General features: G+C 33.4%; 1 protein-coding gene and 1 long non-coding RNA gene across 7 annotated transcripts; both read left to right on the top strand.

Moving 5' to 3' along the window:
• Positions 1-2: 2 nt before the first annotated feature.
• On the top strand, positions 3-4,224 carry LOC146938473 (E3 ubiquitin-protein ligase UPL2-like). 4 transcript variants are annotated; one of them, XM_085752415.1, is made up of 9 exons: positions 96-544; positions 908-985; positions 1,548-1,641; positions 1,936-2,167; positions 2,440-2,595; positions 2,779-3,004; positions 3,175-3,314; positions 3,722-3,828; positions 3,963-4,224. In XM_085752415.1, the coding sequence occupies exons 5-9, from the start codon at positions 2,440-2,442 to the stop codon at positions 4,063-4,065; spliced, it is 732 nt and encodes a 243-aa protein (XP_085608541.1). In that variant the 5' UTR covers positions 96-544; positions 908-985; positions 1,548-1,641; positions 1,936-2,167; the 3' UTR covers positions 4,066-4,224. The 4 variants fall into 4 exon arrangements, with proteins under 4 accessions (XP_085608540.1, XP_085608539.1, XP_085608538.1 ...); XM_085752414.1 differs by lacking the exon at positions 1,936-2,167 and having other exon boundaries at positions 3-544; XM_085752413.1 differs by lacking the exon at positions 1,936-2,167 and having other exon boundaries at positions 75-544; positions 1,130-1,639; positions 2,437-2,595.
• Positions 4,225-8,946: 4,722 nt separating this feature from the next.
• On the top strand, positions 8,947-13,169 carry LOC146938474 (uncharacterized). Of its 3 annotated transcripts, XR_015033376.1 has the most exons (4): positions 8,947-9,175; positions 9,696-9,777; positions 12,680-12,942; positions 13,024-13,169. It is a non-coding gene; the product is annotated as an uncharacterized LOC146938474 (long non-coding RNA). The 3 variants fall into 3 exon arrangements; XR_015033375.1 differs by lacking the exon at positions 13,024-13,169 and having other exon boundaries at positions 12,677-12,943; XR_015033374.1 differs by lacking the exon at positions 13,024-13,169 and having other exon boundaries at positions 12,680-12,943.
• Positions 13,170-17,812: the final 4,643 nt, after the last annotated feature.

Genomic DNA, 17,812 nt, shown 5'->3' on the forward strand with positions numbered 1-17,812 from the left:
TACAAGAAAACTTTCATTTTGCGACACTGAAATTGCGACCCTTGGGGTTTAACTGTCGCAATGTGTATATTTTTTTATTTTTTCAACAATGTATACGGCAGTTTGGGCAACCGTCGCAACTTTTTGTTCATTAAAAGTAAAAAGCCCACTCACTCATACAGACTATGCCTATATCTCTCTCACTCTTTATTATTAAAAAATAAAAAATAAAATAAAAACTCATCAGAGAAACCCTCTCCAAATCGTTCCAATCCCTAATCGTTCCAATCTCTTTCACTTGAGGAACCGTTCTCTAAATCGTTCTAATCTTTCTTTGCTCCAAATCACACTCCAGATCCCTAAATCACACTCCAGATCCCTAAATCATCGTCTCCCAATCGAACCTTTCGATGTCTCGTTCGTCGAGTGAAAGTGATTTCTTATTCATCTCCGGCAAGTGGCGTATAATCAACAAAGTCTCATGATTCACGAAGATTCACAATACCAGCTCATCTCTCGTTCTGTCTCCGCAAGCTTAAAGCCTCGCAGCCCTCTTACCGCTCAGGTTCTCCATTTTTTTCGTCCTTAAACCCTTTTGTAATGCTATTTCTTTTAGTTTTTCATAAAATTATTTGATCTATGTAGTTTGAGCTATAGATTGTCTTTCAACATTGAACCCTAAATTTGGTTAGGTAATATTTGAGACGCATGCTGTGTTTTTGAGTTATAATGTGTTTAATTTTCTGGTATTTTATATCATAAGTTCCCTTTATGTTTGTGTAAACTATATTTGACACTAACATTGCACAGATGTTTTGTTATACTGCACTATTAAATTCATTATTTATTTTGAGGTTTGTGTTAGGATTGTTTTTGTTTACAATTAATTTTATAGTAACTCAGTAAGTGGCTTATGCTGGTTTTGCAGTCTTAGTCTTGCAATACTTCCATTGGTGGCCTTTATGGTGGAAAAGTTGGCTCATCTGAAGGGTGAAATTTGATAATGGTAAATCATGTTTATGCATTTGGCTTATAATTGATTGAAATTTCTTGTTTTGCTATAGAAAATGCATGTCATTGGAATGTATCCTTGTACATTTATGATATTATTTTCTAGCAATTCAACTATGTTTGATGCTTTGCTATTTAGGGATCATGCTATATCTGTCCTAGAAGGTGACCAATTATTGCAATAAGGAACTCTTCAGAAATAACGAAACATGTGACATTCTTATCTTTGCAATTTAAGTTGATTTTTTTTTGGGGAGATTGATATCTTTTGAACTATGCCAAAATTACTTGTTTTGGATTTATTGTAAACATGAAGTTCATTTCAATAATCAGAAATCATGACTAAAACTAGGCATACAAATTAAGGACAAGTAATATTGTAGCCAATTACTTGCTATGAGTCTGGCTCATATTGATCTGTAGTTTAGGCTTTCTATCTAACCACTCTTGAAACTGGTTAGGATCCCAATAAAGATAATGCACTTTTGAGTTGCTGCCACAAATTCAATGTTACGTTTTGTTAGTTACTAATGGAGTTTCTATCCTTTGTTAATCAGATTCAATGCTATAATCTGTTCTTGAAGAAGTCTGATTGATCTAGTGTATGGAAGGAGGAACATTGTTAATCAAGGATCTTAGAGCAAATCTAAGGTATATTTTCTTTGACAGAATGATATTCCATCTTGTGTTCTAGCTAGTAGCTACTTCAAAGCCTAAGAAGTACTTGAATGCTCTCTCGAGTCTTTGAAGCTAAGTTTCACATCTATGAGGGTCTTAACTTTCTTAATTTCATCAACGTCAATCCCCCGTAAGACCAGAACATCCACATAGATCAAGAAAAAATTGAAGTGAATAATCTGTTTTGGATTGAGCATAGTCAGAATCAGTGAGTGTCTTAATTAACTTGGTGTTCTATTTTTTACTGGTCTGCTTCAATCCATATAGGGACCTTTGCATGCAGTTTGCAAACCATATCAGGTTAAAGAAGATCAAGACCAGAAAGAGGTTGCACGTACACTTCTTCCTAAAGATCACCATGAAAGAAAGCAGTGTTCTCATCAAGCTGGAAAATAGAGGCCTATTTTGAGATGCTGCAATCGCCATTAGAACTCTGACATTAGTCATTTTCACTACTGAACTAAATATGTTCATATAGTGAATGATGCCTTCAGTTTGAGTAAATCATTTGCCCCTAACATTGACTTGTTCCTTTGTATTGTACCATTTGCATGCAGTTTTAACTTGAATAGTCACTTACAACCAATATTATAGTGTAGTATGTGAATAAAGAGTTTTTAGTTATAAAACAAATTATTCATAATGGTTGAGATTAACTCTCAGGGTCCAAGTTTATACACCATCAGGTTAACCTCTAAGGGTTTGAAATTGTTAAAAAGTTGACATTGTTGGATTTATAATATTTGATTTGCATATTTTGTTTTTGTTAAGATGTTTGTGAGCACACACTATGCTGGGAAGGAAGTAACCATGGCATTTAAAGAAGGGGAGACTTATAAAAAGGTGTTTGGGCCTGTATTTGTCTACCTTAACTCTGATTCAAGCAATAATGATAATGCAACTCTCTGGTCAGATGCTGTACAACAGGTACTATAGTCACTCCAACCACATTGTTTAATTTGTTAAGTCAATGACAAATAATTTTAATTAGTTCTTTATACATTTATATGAACGAACAGAAGTATTGTCTTTGCTCTGAAACTTTTTGAGATGATATTGATGCATTGGCTGCCTCATTGTTAACTGTCTAATCTGAATGAATATGTTTAGGTGACTGATTATGAGTTGATTCCCGGTGGACGGAATACTAAAGTTACAGAGGAGAATAAGCAACAATATGTTGATTTGGTTGCTGAGCATCGATTGACTACTGCTATTCGACCTCAAATAAATGCTTTCTTGGAAGGGTTCGGTGAAATAATTCCGAAGGAGTTGATATCTATATTCAATGACAAAGAACTGGAACTATTGATCAGTGGACTTCCCGATATTGATTGTAAGTTTGTTACATTAATTTACCTAATCTTAGTTGAGTTTCTTTCGTTCTTTTTTTTCATTTTCCTTTGTTGATGTCATTCTAGCTCATTTGATTGATGCTGGTTATTTTTACAAGTTTTCAATTCCTAGAAAAGAAATTTTAACACTCGGTTATACATTTTATTTCAGTGGATGACTTGAGAGCAAATACAGAATATTTTGGATATAGTGCTGCTTCCCCGGTGATTCAATGGTTTTGGGAGGTTGTTCAAGGTTTCAGCAAAGAGGACAAGGCTAGGCTGTTGCAGTTTGTGACAGGCACTTCCAAGGTATATTTCTTTCAGAGCTTTAAACATTTTGATCTTTTATTGGCAGTGTCCCAAAATTTAGTGATTTTCTATGTTGAGAAATTATCCTTCATATTGGAAATACTTTTATTTGGAGTTCGGATGTATAAGATGTGAATAAGTTAAATGCTAGCTACATTCTGTTACACCAGTTTTTCTGTTTACTTTCTTCCAAATGGTCGAGAGTTTTGGTGTATGTGTCACATGGTTGTGAACATAAGCAAGAGTATGTGTTCAGTTTGCATTCTATTCCAATACTCTGGCTTTCTCTCGTATTTTAAAAGATTGAATAATGTTGGTTCATTGTATTGAAGAATTGGAGCTGGACTTGGAGCTGTGAACATGTAATGTACGATTAATGGGTCTGATTTTTGCTTCCAATGTTTCAGGTGCCTCTAGAGGGTTTTAGCGCACTTCAAGGAATTTCAGGTGCTCAAAAGTTTCAAATACACAAGGCATATGGAAGTTCTGATCACTTGCCTTCTGCTCATACATGGTACCATTTCTCTACTTTCAGCTGGTTATATATTCTATCGACATAATTTTTCGGGTCAAGTTTTGGCTATATTACATCTCGTGATGAATCATTTGTTATGTGAGTTGAATTGACATCGATTGTTCTTTATGCAGTTTCAATCAATTAGATTTGCCGGAGTATCCATCTAAACAACATTTGGAAGAGAGGTTACTGCTTGCGATTCATGAAGCAAATGAGGGATTTGGATTTGAATGAGATTTTCTTTTGTTCAAAATACTATGTATTTTATTTATTGTTTGGATTTGGATTTATTGTTTTGATTTGGATTTGTATTTTATTTATTGTTTTGAAAGAATTATATATATGGGATTTAGATATTTTTTGTTATATATTTATTTAAATTGGCAACAAAAACTGCCCCATTCAGTTTTATTTTTTTTTTAAAAAAAAGTAACATTTGCGACTGTTGGTGAAGGGTCGCAAGCCTTTATTTTTTTTTAAAAAAACTTAACATCTGCGACTGTTTTGAAGGGTCGCAAGCCCTTTTAAATTAAATTAAAAGCCTCCTTTGCGACGGTTGACAACTGTCGCAGCACCTGTTGCGGCAGTTGGAGTGGCTGTTCTGCGAAGGGTCGCAAATGACTGCTGCGACCCCAACATCCGTGACTGTTGTGGAAGGGTCGCAATTGTACATTTGCAACCCTTCTAACAGTCGCAATCTGCCATTTTAAAAGTCGCAAAATGCAGTTTTTCTTGTAGTGAATCCTCGTATTTCTCAAGGATCATTGCATGCAATAGATCATGAACACGACACCTTTTTACCCTTCCATCAATACTGATTGAAGCCACCTCCACCAAACTTCTACGGATCAACTCTAGTAAATATGCTTCTGCAACCTCTTCTAATGTCCTTCCCCTTTCTTCTTTCACAAACCCTTCACCCATCCATTGTTGAGTCAATGCCTTCGTAGAAATTACACCGTCTTCCGGATATAATCCAAAATACAAGAAACATGACTTGAGGTTGTAAGGTAAATCATGGTAAATCATGGTAACTAAATCCTAAATTTTTTCTTATTGTGGAATATTCCTCTATTTCTACATTTATATTTTCACTAAACTTAGACCATTCAATTGGATTTCTATCTTTGCGAGATAAAATATCACCGGTGACTACAATTGCTTGAGGTAATCCTTTGCATTTTTCAACAATTTTGGAAGATATATCAAAAAGATTTTTTGGACAAAATCCGTCCAAGTCATGGAACGCCTTCTTTTGAAACAATTCCAAAGACTTTTCTTCAGATAAACGTTCCAGCTCGTGCGCTTTACTAAAAGATTTCTTACAAGCATCTGTAACATCCTTGTTTCTTGTAGTGATTAATATCCTAGAACCCTTTTTGTTATGAATCATAGCAAATTCAATATCATACCAAAAATGTGAATCCCATACATCATCAAACACTACAACATACCTTTTTCCTTGCAAGTAGTTTCTCACTTCATCAACTAATGGCTTTCGATCCATTTCATGGAGACTTTGAGAAGGAGATTTCCCTTGTTGGTTGTAAATCTCGAGCAAAATGTCCCTCAACAATTTTTCTATATTGTATGGTCGAGACGAAGAATCTTGTAAGCTAGTTGGAGACGAAGAATCATAGTTTTGACCAAGTCAGCAGCACCAGCAGCACATCCAGGATCAGAAGATTGTTGTTCCTCAAGGAAGATATAATCATCAATGACATCTTCTATATGAAAAGATGCTTCTATCAGCTGTTTGATCTTTGCTTTGATTCGGCGACTTGTTTCCATGTCTTCTTCAGCATCAGCCATTCTATCTGCATCGTTGATGAATTTTTCAATTCTTTCAAGTTCATATTTCAATTCTGCAATTTCTTTTGGGACACCCCTAATCATGTCGGCTGCTTCATTTAAGAGTGGAAGCAAATGATCATGGGCTAGTGGAAGCAAGGAAAGTGCAGTGTCACACATTTTATGAAACACTTTGATGTATCTAATATCTATGATTTGAGTTTGGTAATATTGTGAGTGAGATGAGTGATGAGGAAAGCTATTAGTCCTTCATGATTTATATAGGATAAAGTCCTACTATGTGAACACTTAGAATTTGTGTTTCCCTCTCGGTCATTCTTTAATAATTAATTATATTGAGTACTTTTAATATTATATTGAGTACTTTGACATCATTTGTAATTATGGTAATTTGCTGTACAATTACCAACTAATTTACTGAGTAAGGTTTATGCTTATGCGTCACTCTCACATTCACTCTAAACTAGTTTATTTTATCTAGAAAAAATATCTAAACATACATCTCTAATTTGATTCTATTCACTAAACATTTCATATATTTTTTTTTTATTTTCTTTCAGTTTTTAAGAAAACAATAGTGCAAAGGATTCACACATTATATCGAGATATCTCAATTATGTTGGCACCTCTTGATCGTCACCAATAATTTGCAGCACTTTAGAATTATTTAATAATATGAAAGATAGAAAATAACTAAGGGTACTCAACATCAGCCTCATTAAAAACCTTGACAAGAAAACTCAGTGAGATAAAACCTGTGCAAGGGAAAGAGTTTAGAGCAATCAACAAAATCATAAGGAAAAAGATCCATTGAAAGTGATCAACATCAACAAAATCGAAATTTAGTAAACCATAATCTATTATGATTTATAGAGTCTAAAATTCAAAGTGGTGGCGGTATTCATCTAAATCATCTCATCTCATTCTGCTAATGATCAATGGAAGCATTTTTGGCTGCACACAACTCAACAATATGTTACTTAAGTGCCAAAGGACAATACTAGATATTATAAAATCCATAGTAACTATTAACTAGTTCAGACTGAGTCTCTAATCAAATCCCACTCCAATTCTTCCCATAAGCTAACTCAGTAGCATTTAATGTGACATGATATGGTGCAAGATCATCTAATGATGAAAAAGATATTTGTGTATGGTGCAAGATCATTTACATATGCATGTTAGAAAAACACACGAGCACACACACACATATACATATATAGAGGGCATATCATATGATAATGTCTATCTTATGTAACAATGATAGCCTTATCTTAAATGACACATGTGCCTCTCCACATCTCATGCAATCTCAAGAACCGTTCATCTTCGCCAATCCGCATACATCTCCGAAATTAGTTTTTTAAGGGTATAATTTTAAGTGTAAAAAGTCGCTCCGAAATTCCCAAATTAGTTCTTGTGTTGTTCAATTTAGCCGGCGTAAACTCTAAGATAAAACATTGTTAAACACCATGGTCATTCTTTAATATATATCTTGAACAAGTTGTAGTTAGCTAATTTATATTGATGGATTAACATTCAACATTGATAATTAAGCCCATATACGAAATCAAGATCAGAATTATCTTTCTCTGACCGCATTGTGGTGATGTTATTATTCATATATGTTCTAGCAAGACATTATTTATTGATTAGTAAAAGAAAATGACAGATAGTATACTTATTTAATCCCCTTGGTCGATCTATAATATCTATTGAGCAAGTTTGATTTAGCATTAAATATATGTTTTTTAAACAGACCAGACTTGTCATCGTTAGTTGTGCGCATATAGGAAAATCAAGATCACTGTTACTATTCAACTTTCTATCTAAAGCTATTTACATAGTTTAAAAAAAATTACAGAAGACACCTAATAATGCACAGCAACCGGTTTCCAGGTATCATCAACAAGAGAGACAAATAGATCATATCTATCTTTGTCCCTGGCACAACATACTATACATTGCGACCGGTGCGAACAGAGAATTGGCTCGTACAAATAAACAATGGTAAGTAGACCGTCTGTTGTGAATACGATGAAAAATCACACCCATAAATACTTGATGTCTGGAGCAAGTAATAATCAAGCAACCAAAACAAAGTGTATGGAAGTTATAAACACAAGTCAAAAGTAGAAAACAACGAGAAAGACAGAGAGAACACAAAAGAATCTGTTTATCCAGTTTGGTCCAAATTGACCTAGTCTGGGGAGAGAGTAGCCCTCCGTTTCACTACAATGATGAGTAATTTTACAAAAGAGATATCAATGGGTTACAAAAATAAGTCTCCCGCCTAATTCTACCCAAAGTCTCAATCTCTTCTCGTAAGCAAGAGACTCAATCCTAATAGTGTTTCCCAAGGTGAATCAACCCTCAAACCCTAGTGTTTGTTGCCAAAAGCAAACTCTATACAAACCGTAGTTTTGTTGTTGCCTTTCTAAACCCTTGTTTCAGCCCCCTCTATCTCAAGGTTTACTCTAATACATGGTCTATATTTATAGTAAAAGAATCCTAAAAAAACTGGAACAAATCTGGACCAAAATATGTTACAATTTTATTTTTTTGCTTCGACAATTCGGGCCCCGAATTCCTCCATTCGGGCACCAATTTTTCACGCGTTGTCAGGCTGAAAAACAGTGCAAATTTGGGCCTGGACAACACCATTCGGGCCCCGAATTGGCTGTTTCCAGAAACCTCAATTTTGAGTCACTTTCACAACACCGTCTATCCAAAATCCACTTCCATGATTCGAATTGGATAGCAAAAATAATAGGCATAATACTAAATAGGTCAAATCTTATGTTTGCTACTACATAACCAAACCGTATGAAGATTGAAGTTTATAAAGAAAAATTCAACAATAACAGTGATGGAAGAGATATTATATATAAATAAGTCGGTCTGACGGGTCTAATATGCTTGTTCGTAAATCTTAATCCAACCTATTTAATTAAATAGGTCTCTAGGTTGACCAATTGACTTAAGAAGTCTTTTTCTTAAGTCAATCCATTGACCACCCGACCTAAGGATTTTTCCCTCTATTTCTTGGTGAATCATAAACTTTCACTCTTTTTATTTATTAATTAATTAATTAAATTTATTTATTAAATTAATAGTTTTTTTCGAATAAAAAAATTAATTAATAGTGTTATATGTTTGACAACAAAAAAAAAATAAAATTCCTTCAAAAAAAAAAAAACAAAAAAAAATGACCTTTTTTCCGTAACTAACAAAAAAGTAAACTTTTTTTTTTTGTCTCAAAAAAAAAAACAAACTTTTTTTTTCTTAAAAAGAAGTACTTCGCTGAATCTCACACTTCTGTCGAACCTTTCTCACTTGCTCCATTTTTGTCACTCAATAGCTCTCACTTGCTCTCTCCTTCTCACTCAATCGCGGAAAGCTCTCTCTTTCTCACTCAATCGATGAAAGCCGCTCTCACTTGCTCTCTCTTTCTCACTCGCTGCGGCCTCCGTCATCGCTCAATCACTCTCGCTGGACCTTCTCACTTTTTTACTCACCCTCGCCGGAACAGGTAAGCCAATTGGATCTCCAATTTCTCTTTCCTTCCTTGTTTTAGGGTTTTAGAATTGGGGATTTTTCATTTGTAAATTGGTTGTGACTTGGTATTTCAGGTTCTGTCTTAATCCCTTCACTTTCAAAACTTCATTCCAAATCCCTTCACTATTCTTTATGTGCAAAGTAATCACTTTTGTTATGCTAGTTTTATTTAGGAATGAGTTGTTTCTGTGAATAAGTTGTTTATGTGAATAAGTTGTTTATGTGAATAAGTTGTTTTGTTATTATAGAGAAAAAGGGATATGCAAGCACACTCCGACAATTCAGTTTGAATGTGAGTTTGTAGGGTAGAAAATTAGAGTTTAAGGGCCTTGAAAACCTTGGTCTGGACAACTCTGAGCAGATTAGGGTTCGGAATGGACGATATAGGAGGGTCCATGTGATGTCCACGTGTTAGCTAGTGACTTAGGCTTTCATTCTGATTGTAATGATACAAACATCCTGAAGGCTTTTGATTTATACTTTATTTTTTACAGGATACTAAAGTTGCTTTTTTGTTGGCTGGAGTGGAAAATATCGACATACATAGGAAGACAAACTACTTCACTGTCAATTCAAGTATGTCACTGAATTCTATTTTACTCACTGTTCTGAAGTGATCCCTCTAGTTTAAGGATTGCAGAAAATGACATTTTGTTCGAATTATGCTAGTATTTGACTCCCTATTGTTCAAATTCCGCTATAACTGTTATTTCACAACACTATGTTCAACTTGTAGTACATACCTAATAAAGACACTACCAAAAAAAAACCTAATAAAGAACTTGTTAACTTGATGACAAAGTACTTACTTTTTAAGTTTTAACTACGACCCACTTCTTAGCTTCATGTTCAAAGTACTTTTTCTTAATAATTCTTGTATAATTTGAAACCAGCTTTTGGTCTAGATTTTGATTACTTTTTGACATACATGGGTCAAAGCAGAGTTGAGTTGGATTAGGTTGGCTTAATTGACAGTTCTGAATGTTTCATGGACCAGGGTGCAATTTGATTTTTTTTAAATAATATGTGTTTGAAAGCTGAAAAGGGAAATACATTTGGGTTGAATTTCACCAATAAGGAAAGGAAAAAAAAAGCCCTCTATGATATTTGAAATTGAAGTGATAAATTTGAAAAAAAGTTACTAAATTAATTGACTTTCTTCAACTTAGAGACTACAATATATAAACCTCAATTGATTAGCGAAGACATATAATATATACAGGTCTATATCTTTCACTAGTTTTGGACTTTGGTGAATGTCTTTTTATCAAATGTTATTAAATTTCAAATATCCTATACGTTGCTACAAACTCTTCATGCAGTCTTCTCCGATAAAGTAACAAAAAAACGATAGAGTAGGACTAGTGAAGACATATAATGTATATATTATACTAACTCTATCGTTTTTTTTTACTTTATCGTACTAGTGAAGAAATATAATGTATATATTATACTAACTCTAAGAGTACTAGTGAAGACATATAATGTATATATCTTTCACGTTTGTTTCATGTCTGTTTCTCAGATTTTCAATATGTCCTTGTCTGTAATCTTTACAATCTCAAATGCTTAAAAGCCCTCTTCCTTTATTCTTCGAAGATGCAAATTCCCAATTATATAATTGACAAATCCACCACATTAAATTGCATTATATAAGTTATTTTAACATTTGACATGCCTTTTGGTGGGTTGTGATGGAACGGGGATAAATCAGGGACAAATCAAATCTGTGCTGATATATTGATTGATATCTCTAAATCATTTGATTTTGATGCATGATTAGAATTGAATAGTGCACAATAGCTTGTATAATGGTTTATGAGTCTCACGTGAATGTTTTTGTGTGAGTATCAATATCCTAACTTCAATATGTCTCTCAAGTTTAAACTTTAATGAACGAACTATTAAGAAATAGACTTAAAAAAGAACAAAAAGAGCCAGCTCCACATCATATCAAAATAAATATATATAGCTATATAATGGAAAAGGTAACCCTTATCTGTTCAACGTAAGTTGATTTTTCAGTACAACTACAAACATAATTAGCAGCAGTATAGTATAAGAAAGAAAACAAATGTTTATCTTAAAAAAAAATACATGAAAAACATCAATATTTGTTAAAAAAAATAAAAAGAAATGATGGGAAGTAAAAAAAAGAGAGGAAGTGATGGAGACTAGAGAGATCTGATCACCGAATTAGTATACTTGAAGTTGAAGAGCTGTCTAATTTTCACACCCTTTCAGAAATAAAATGCCAATCCATCAATTTAAGTATAATTGATACTAGTGATATTTAGTGTTTATTTTATATATATGGACCTTATTAGTTTCATCAATTATGAGTTGTAATAGAAATATCACATCACAGTAGTCCCTATTTTCTCAAATTATATACATGAAACTGGAAAGGTGGCATGGGACATAGGAAATGAGATGATGAATGGTAGCCAGGTCTACTTTTTAGTTTTTTATATGAAGCTTAGTCCACATCTTTTTCAGGCTTAGTCAACATTTTAACTAAAAATGAAAAACTTCATGTTTATAGTATCTAGAGAATGTCTGCATATATAATAGTAATCGATGATGATCATTATCACATTTTGATTAGTTAAAGAATTAATTCATAACATAGTCTTTTTTAAACCTTAAGCATGTAGATATATAATTGCTCTATCTATTAGTCCTCAGTTTTGCTAAAAAGTCCTTCAATTTATTAGAACGTAACAGTCTTGAGAGACACTTTCCATTATATAGCAATGAGAAAATATTCAATCAAATCAATCGTGGTTAATAAAATGGTGACTTTTGTTTTAATTGTATCATAGAGATTCCAAACTTTGAAGTAAAGCCTATAACTCATTCCATTAGAGAAGTAGTTAATAGTTTTACTTGTTTTCACAGAGAAGCATATGATTGTGATTGTGGGATATTACTTTCTAATCACAGTGACTTGTCAATTGTTCTTACCACAATTCATGTCACTTAAACTATGAAACTACTTGATCTTGCTTTTGCATTTTTATTCTGAATGTTTTCACTCTTGTTTTATTTGCAAACTTATTTGACTTTTATATTAATAAAAAAAATGATATTTTTTCCCTTTACGAATGACTTCTAGTTTTATGTAGAAGTAACTTACATATGGAAAAATTTATAATTTGTTGAGCTACAAATCCATATTTGAATTTTCATTCTATTTTGACACCATGTATCAAGTTTGTAGTTTGGGTTTGGCTAATGTTATGATAATGAATAATTTGACTTAATTTATTAGTGTCAAACCTCGGTATTTGTTATGACCAAATATGATTTTTTTTTTTGTGTCTGTAATCTCATTTTTTGGCTACTGTTCCGTTTTCATTTCCTTGGTGAGTTTAATATGCAGTTTTTAATTGATTCTTGGTTGTGTACTATATATTAATGGTATTGAGCTTGAATTGTTACTAACCATAGTTATGTTTATTGGGTGATCCAGCAGGTCCTTCACTAAGTGGGTTGAATACTCAATCTAACCGAAAAAGGGGAAGAGGTCGCACCTAGATGAAGAATTTGAAAACGAAAACTGGACAGGGTGAGAAATTACCAATTGAATTCCAATCAAATGGATTACCTTCAGGGGAAAACGCGAAAAGGTTCAAGCTCCAGGTGGCTTCCTTTGCTCGAGAGTGGACAAGTATTCTGATAAGTGATTGGGATTGTATTCCTGGTGCCACAAAGGATGAGATTTGGAAATCAATCACGGTAATTTTTAATTGTGTTTGTCACTATAGTACTTAACTTTAATTTTGTCATATACTAACTCCTATATTTTGTGTAATGTAGCATAAATGGGATATGCCGAATGATAAGATTGTGAAAAAGAAAACTATATCGTACGAGGGTGAGCGTTGGAGAGCATACAAATATAATTTAACAAGTAAGTATTTATTTGGTGGTGAAAAAAGTTACAAGTCTCCTATCTAGACTTACGATTTATTGATCAGGGCATATGGTAGGAGTTTATTAGGATGCGAGCTGATTCTTCCTTTATGGTTAGTTTAATTTATTATGTAGTTCCTGAATCAAGTTTCATTTTAGTATTACTTAATGAATCAGTGTATTTTTTATATACGAGAAAAGACAGAATGCACAACAGACTCAATCTAATAATAAATATCCCCATAGATTGTCTCAAGGGGGATATGATTTACTTGTGAAGAAGATGATGCAAGAAAAATTAAAAGAAAGACAAGAAGCAGCTGGTGACACAGAAGTTCCACCTCCATCTCCACCTCAACATCATGAGAAGTGGAAAAGAGCCAGAAGAAAACTATTAGGAGAGTATACATCAGAAGAAACTCGTGTTGTTGCAGAAAAAATTGTAAGTAAATGCTTAAGTTGAATTAATAGAGGTTGTGTAGTTGTGTTTCTTCTATTTTGAAAAGTATTTACCGACTAAACGGTCACATTTGATATTCAATTTCAGAGTTGAAGGCAATTTTTTGTTACGAGAATGGATATACTTTGTCATGCTACATATGTTGAACATTGTATCCGGTAGTGTTGTGGATTCATAGATGCAAGTACGTATAAGATTTCATTAACAACTATTATAAATTAATTAATTTAATTTTTACATGTTTATATGATAAATTAATATTATGCCATCATTTATTTATTCAGACATTTGCATATTCAACTCCCTTCCAAAAGGATGAAGTTAAAAATGTTCAAGAACGATGTGCAAATTTGATTCTGGAACTTATTGAAGCAAATGCGGAGTCATCTTAGTGCTAGATTGGTTTTTGGAGCAGGTGGGAGTAAGCTTTAGTGTGAGACTTTTTTTTTTTTTTAGCAGTTGGGTTTTAGCTTAGTGTTAGCCCTGTTTTGAGTTTTTTTTGTACTATTTGCATTTTGGTCCTAACATGTGACTATTTACTTTCGTATGGCATTATAGTTCTATGATTTTATTTAATTAGTACATGTAGATTTTGGTTATGGTTTGCTCTTTGATGTATCTTTCTATTACTGCAAGTTAGTGACATTAGATATTAAGCATGTATTCTGTCAAAAAAAAAAAGAAGAAGAAGAGATATTCTGCATGTATGTAGTGGACAAAGGAATTGTTGTTGGAAAAAAAAAACCGGTGCATATTCTGCATCTATGCAATAGTAAAACAAAAGAAAATAAGAATTTTTTAAGTCGGTTAAAATTGGGTGACTTAAGAAATTAATAAGATGCCTTATGGCGGTTGTTAAATTCAACTTAAAAAGCAAATACTTCTTATGACGGGAGCTATTAGGTCGGACGCACGCAAGACTTAAGAAGCCTTTTTAACCGACTTAAAAAATGATGCCTTATGACGGTTGTTGATTCCGACTTCAAAAGCAAATACTTCTTATGACGGGAGCTATTAGGTCGGATGCGCGCCCGACTTAAAAAGCCCTTTTTAACCGACTTAAAAAGGGTTTTTTGTACTAGTGATTTCAAAAAAATATAATATCTATAACATAAATTCTTATCTTTCTAAATGACACCAGCAAAATAGCATTCATTAAATTTGCTTAATAGTATAATTGGAAGAAAAAGTCACACAAAATTACTTTATTTGTATAGTATAGATACAAGAAAAACACCCTCCGCTTCAAATTGCGTTATTCAATTTAGCCAGCGTAAAGATAAAATATTGTTAAACACCATTGGTCATTCTTTAATAAATATATTGAGCAAGTTGTATTCAGCTAATTTATATTGATGACTTTTTCTCAAAAAAAAAAAATTATATCGATGACTTAACATTAAACATTGCTTTTTTAATAGATTAAACTTGTCATTGTTAATTCATATAAGAAATCAAGATCAGGATTATCTTTCTCATTGATTAGTAAAAGAAAAGACAGATAGAGCAAGTTTGATTTAGTTAATATATTTTGGCAATTTAGCATTAAAAATGTGTTTTTTAAATAGACTCAGACTTGTCATCATTCGTTAGTTGTACCCTTGTAGAAAAATCAAGATCACGTCTATGACTTTCAACTAGAGAAAGTGTTAGAAAGAGAGTGCTCTAACATTTCTTTTAGACCTAATACTAAATATGTACAGTTTTACCAAACTGTAAGCACAAGAATAGGCATGCTACTAAATAGCCAAATCTTATGAATGACTAATCACACCAATACGTCTGATACAACATAACCAAATCATATGAAGGTCGGAGTTTATAAAGACAAATTCAACAATAACAATAATGAAAGAGATATTATATATAAATTGACCGGTATGATCACGTATATGAATTTCAACTAGAGAAAGTGTTAGAAGGAGAGTGCTCTAACACGTATTATAGACCTAATACGATATTTAATTAACTTACTTAATTAAATAGACATCACAAAAAGCTTGAGCCGAGCTTTAAATAGGTCAGGTCATATGCCTGTATCGGGCAGCCTTGGCCTATTTGCACCCTACCAACAATTACATGTCACAATGAAATAAAACCTATCATGGCCCTCTTCCTAACCCCTAAAGACACCAACACCTCGAAAAACCCAACAAAACAACCAAGCAAGACCAACTCCCAACCTAGCCAACTACCCACAAAGTACAAGATACATGACACTACACACACTGACACACCGACTCAAAAGCAACTAAAAATATTCTCACTGTTGAAGCTGCTACCATTGCAGTTGCTTTGATTAAATCGCCACTCCCTCACTGAAATTTGCAATCATAGAAATTAAATAAAATATTCAATTTGAAGAAACGATTTGAGGGACACTAATCGATGTTGTAGGATAAAGCACATGCACGTTATAAACATCATCCACCAAAGCTTCAACTTTCACTCTCATGCCTTGGTGTGTGTAAAATGATGAACTTGATTCTCCAATACATGAGAAACCTAACATAGAAAGATACTATGAACAAAGTGTAACTGCATTGAAAACAGAAGAATTCATTCACAAAATCTAACTTTACAATGAGTTGCTTACAGCATATATATAGAACAACAACTCAATCCTCTTAACTAAACTATGATTAGCTAACAGATATGGTTAATAACAGTTATAACTAACTAACTGTTAAAACAGATATGGCATTTACAAGTTAACCAATTACTACAAGTAATTGTTATGCAAGTAATTGTTTATTCCTCTTAGTTATCTACACTTTAACATTGTGAGCAGCATAACAACAAAAGAGTAAGAAGGCTTGTGAGCAGCTTCAAGGAGGTTCACAATGGTTTAACTCAATTTCCACACATGTTCCAACAATCCCCCACTTGAATTTAAAAAATGGTTTCATAACGTCAAAAACGTCTCGATAAGATTTGCTAGTAAACAAAGGTGTCGCCTACAACTTGAACCTCTGCATAGCGAGTAAAATTCTGATTAACAAGAGTTGCTTACAGCATTGAACTCTATCTCAGACATAGAACCCACACACAAACCTTTTCATAAGGTGTATTCTAAAAGCCCGTGCGTTTATGGCCTTGGACGTGTATCCCGGTTTAACGAACGCTCTAGGTATTCTGCCCCGAATCCCATAGGAACCGGCCCTTAGTTCCACATTCGTATAGGTGAGTCTATCAAGAGTACTCCTGTAGCTATGTACTCCACTCCAAATATAGTATAGATCTCATTAAGAGTTTCTATTATCTCATCCTTCTATCGCTGCAGGAATCATGCTTTCTTACTTTTATCATAGCATGTTCTATCACTTGTGACTTGTTATTACCCATTGAACCTATTTCTTGGGATCTCCAGTCATGTAGGTCGGGTTACCATCACTTGTGACCTTTGGGCATTAGTCCCATCCTATTGGATGTGTTTAGGACTTTCTTTTTAGTAATTCCTTTCGTCAAAGGATTGACTAATTCTTTATCAGTACGTACATGATCTAGTTTAACCGTTCCTTTTGAGAGTAGCTAGCTCTCTATTTCTCTATGTGTTCGTGCCTTAATAATCGCCTCTTACCATTGTGGTAACGATTCTCAATTTTGTAATAGCTGCAGACTATCACAATAAATTAACACTTCTGGAAACGGTTTTATCCACTAAGGGATTTCAACTAGCAAGCATCTTGTCAACTTGCTTCTCCACTAGTTTTCTCTAGTGTTCTCATCTCAGATTCATTCCATAGTGGACTGAGTCAATATCATTTGTTTTAACAAACAACTCCTCTAGTGATGCTCAATATGCAAACACTAGTCGCTAAATATTCATCTGAAAGATGTTCTATTTTATATCTTGTACCATTTAAGTACAATAGGTTACTCCTAGTGAAGTAATCTTAGAGTCATAATCTTCTTAAGGCACCTCATGACTCTTTCTATAGCATGGCAATGCTTCTCATCCGTCTACTAGTAAACTTGCATAAGAGTTTTACGACATCGGCAATGTCGGGTCTAATACATTCAGTGACATACCTAAGTATTGCCAATGATGCTCGCATCAGTTTTTCTAACTCCATCTCAAGTGTTCTTACACTTGATCATAATATATGATTGCAAGTTTACGGTGAAATAATAATATTTCCTTAAGAACTTCTCACCTTTGTGAGATTTATCAAAAAAGTTCTCTTTTCTGATCTAGTAATCTTGAAACCAAGAATTACTTCAATTTTGTCT

The sequence above is a fragment of the Medicago sativa genome, chromosome 3 (genome assembly GCF_051527215.1).
Source record: "Medicago sativa cultivar Bolivia chromosome 3, Bolivia_mono, whole genome shotgun sequence".
Lineage (NCBI taxonomy): Eukaryota > Viridiplantae > Streptophyta > Magnoliopsida > Fabales > Fabaceae > Medicago > Medicago sativa.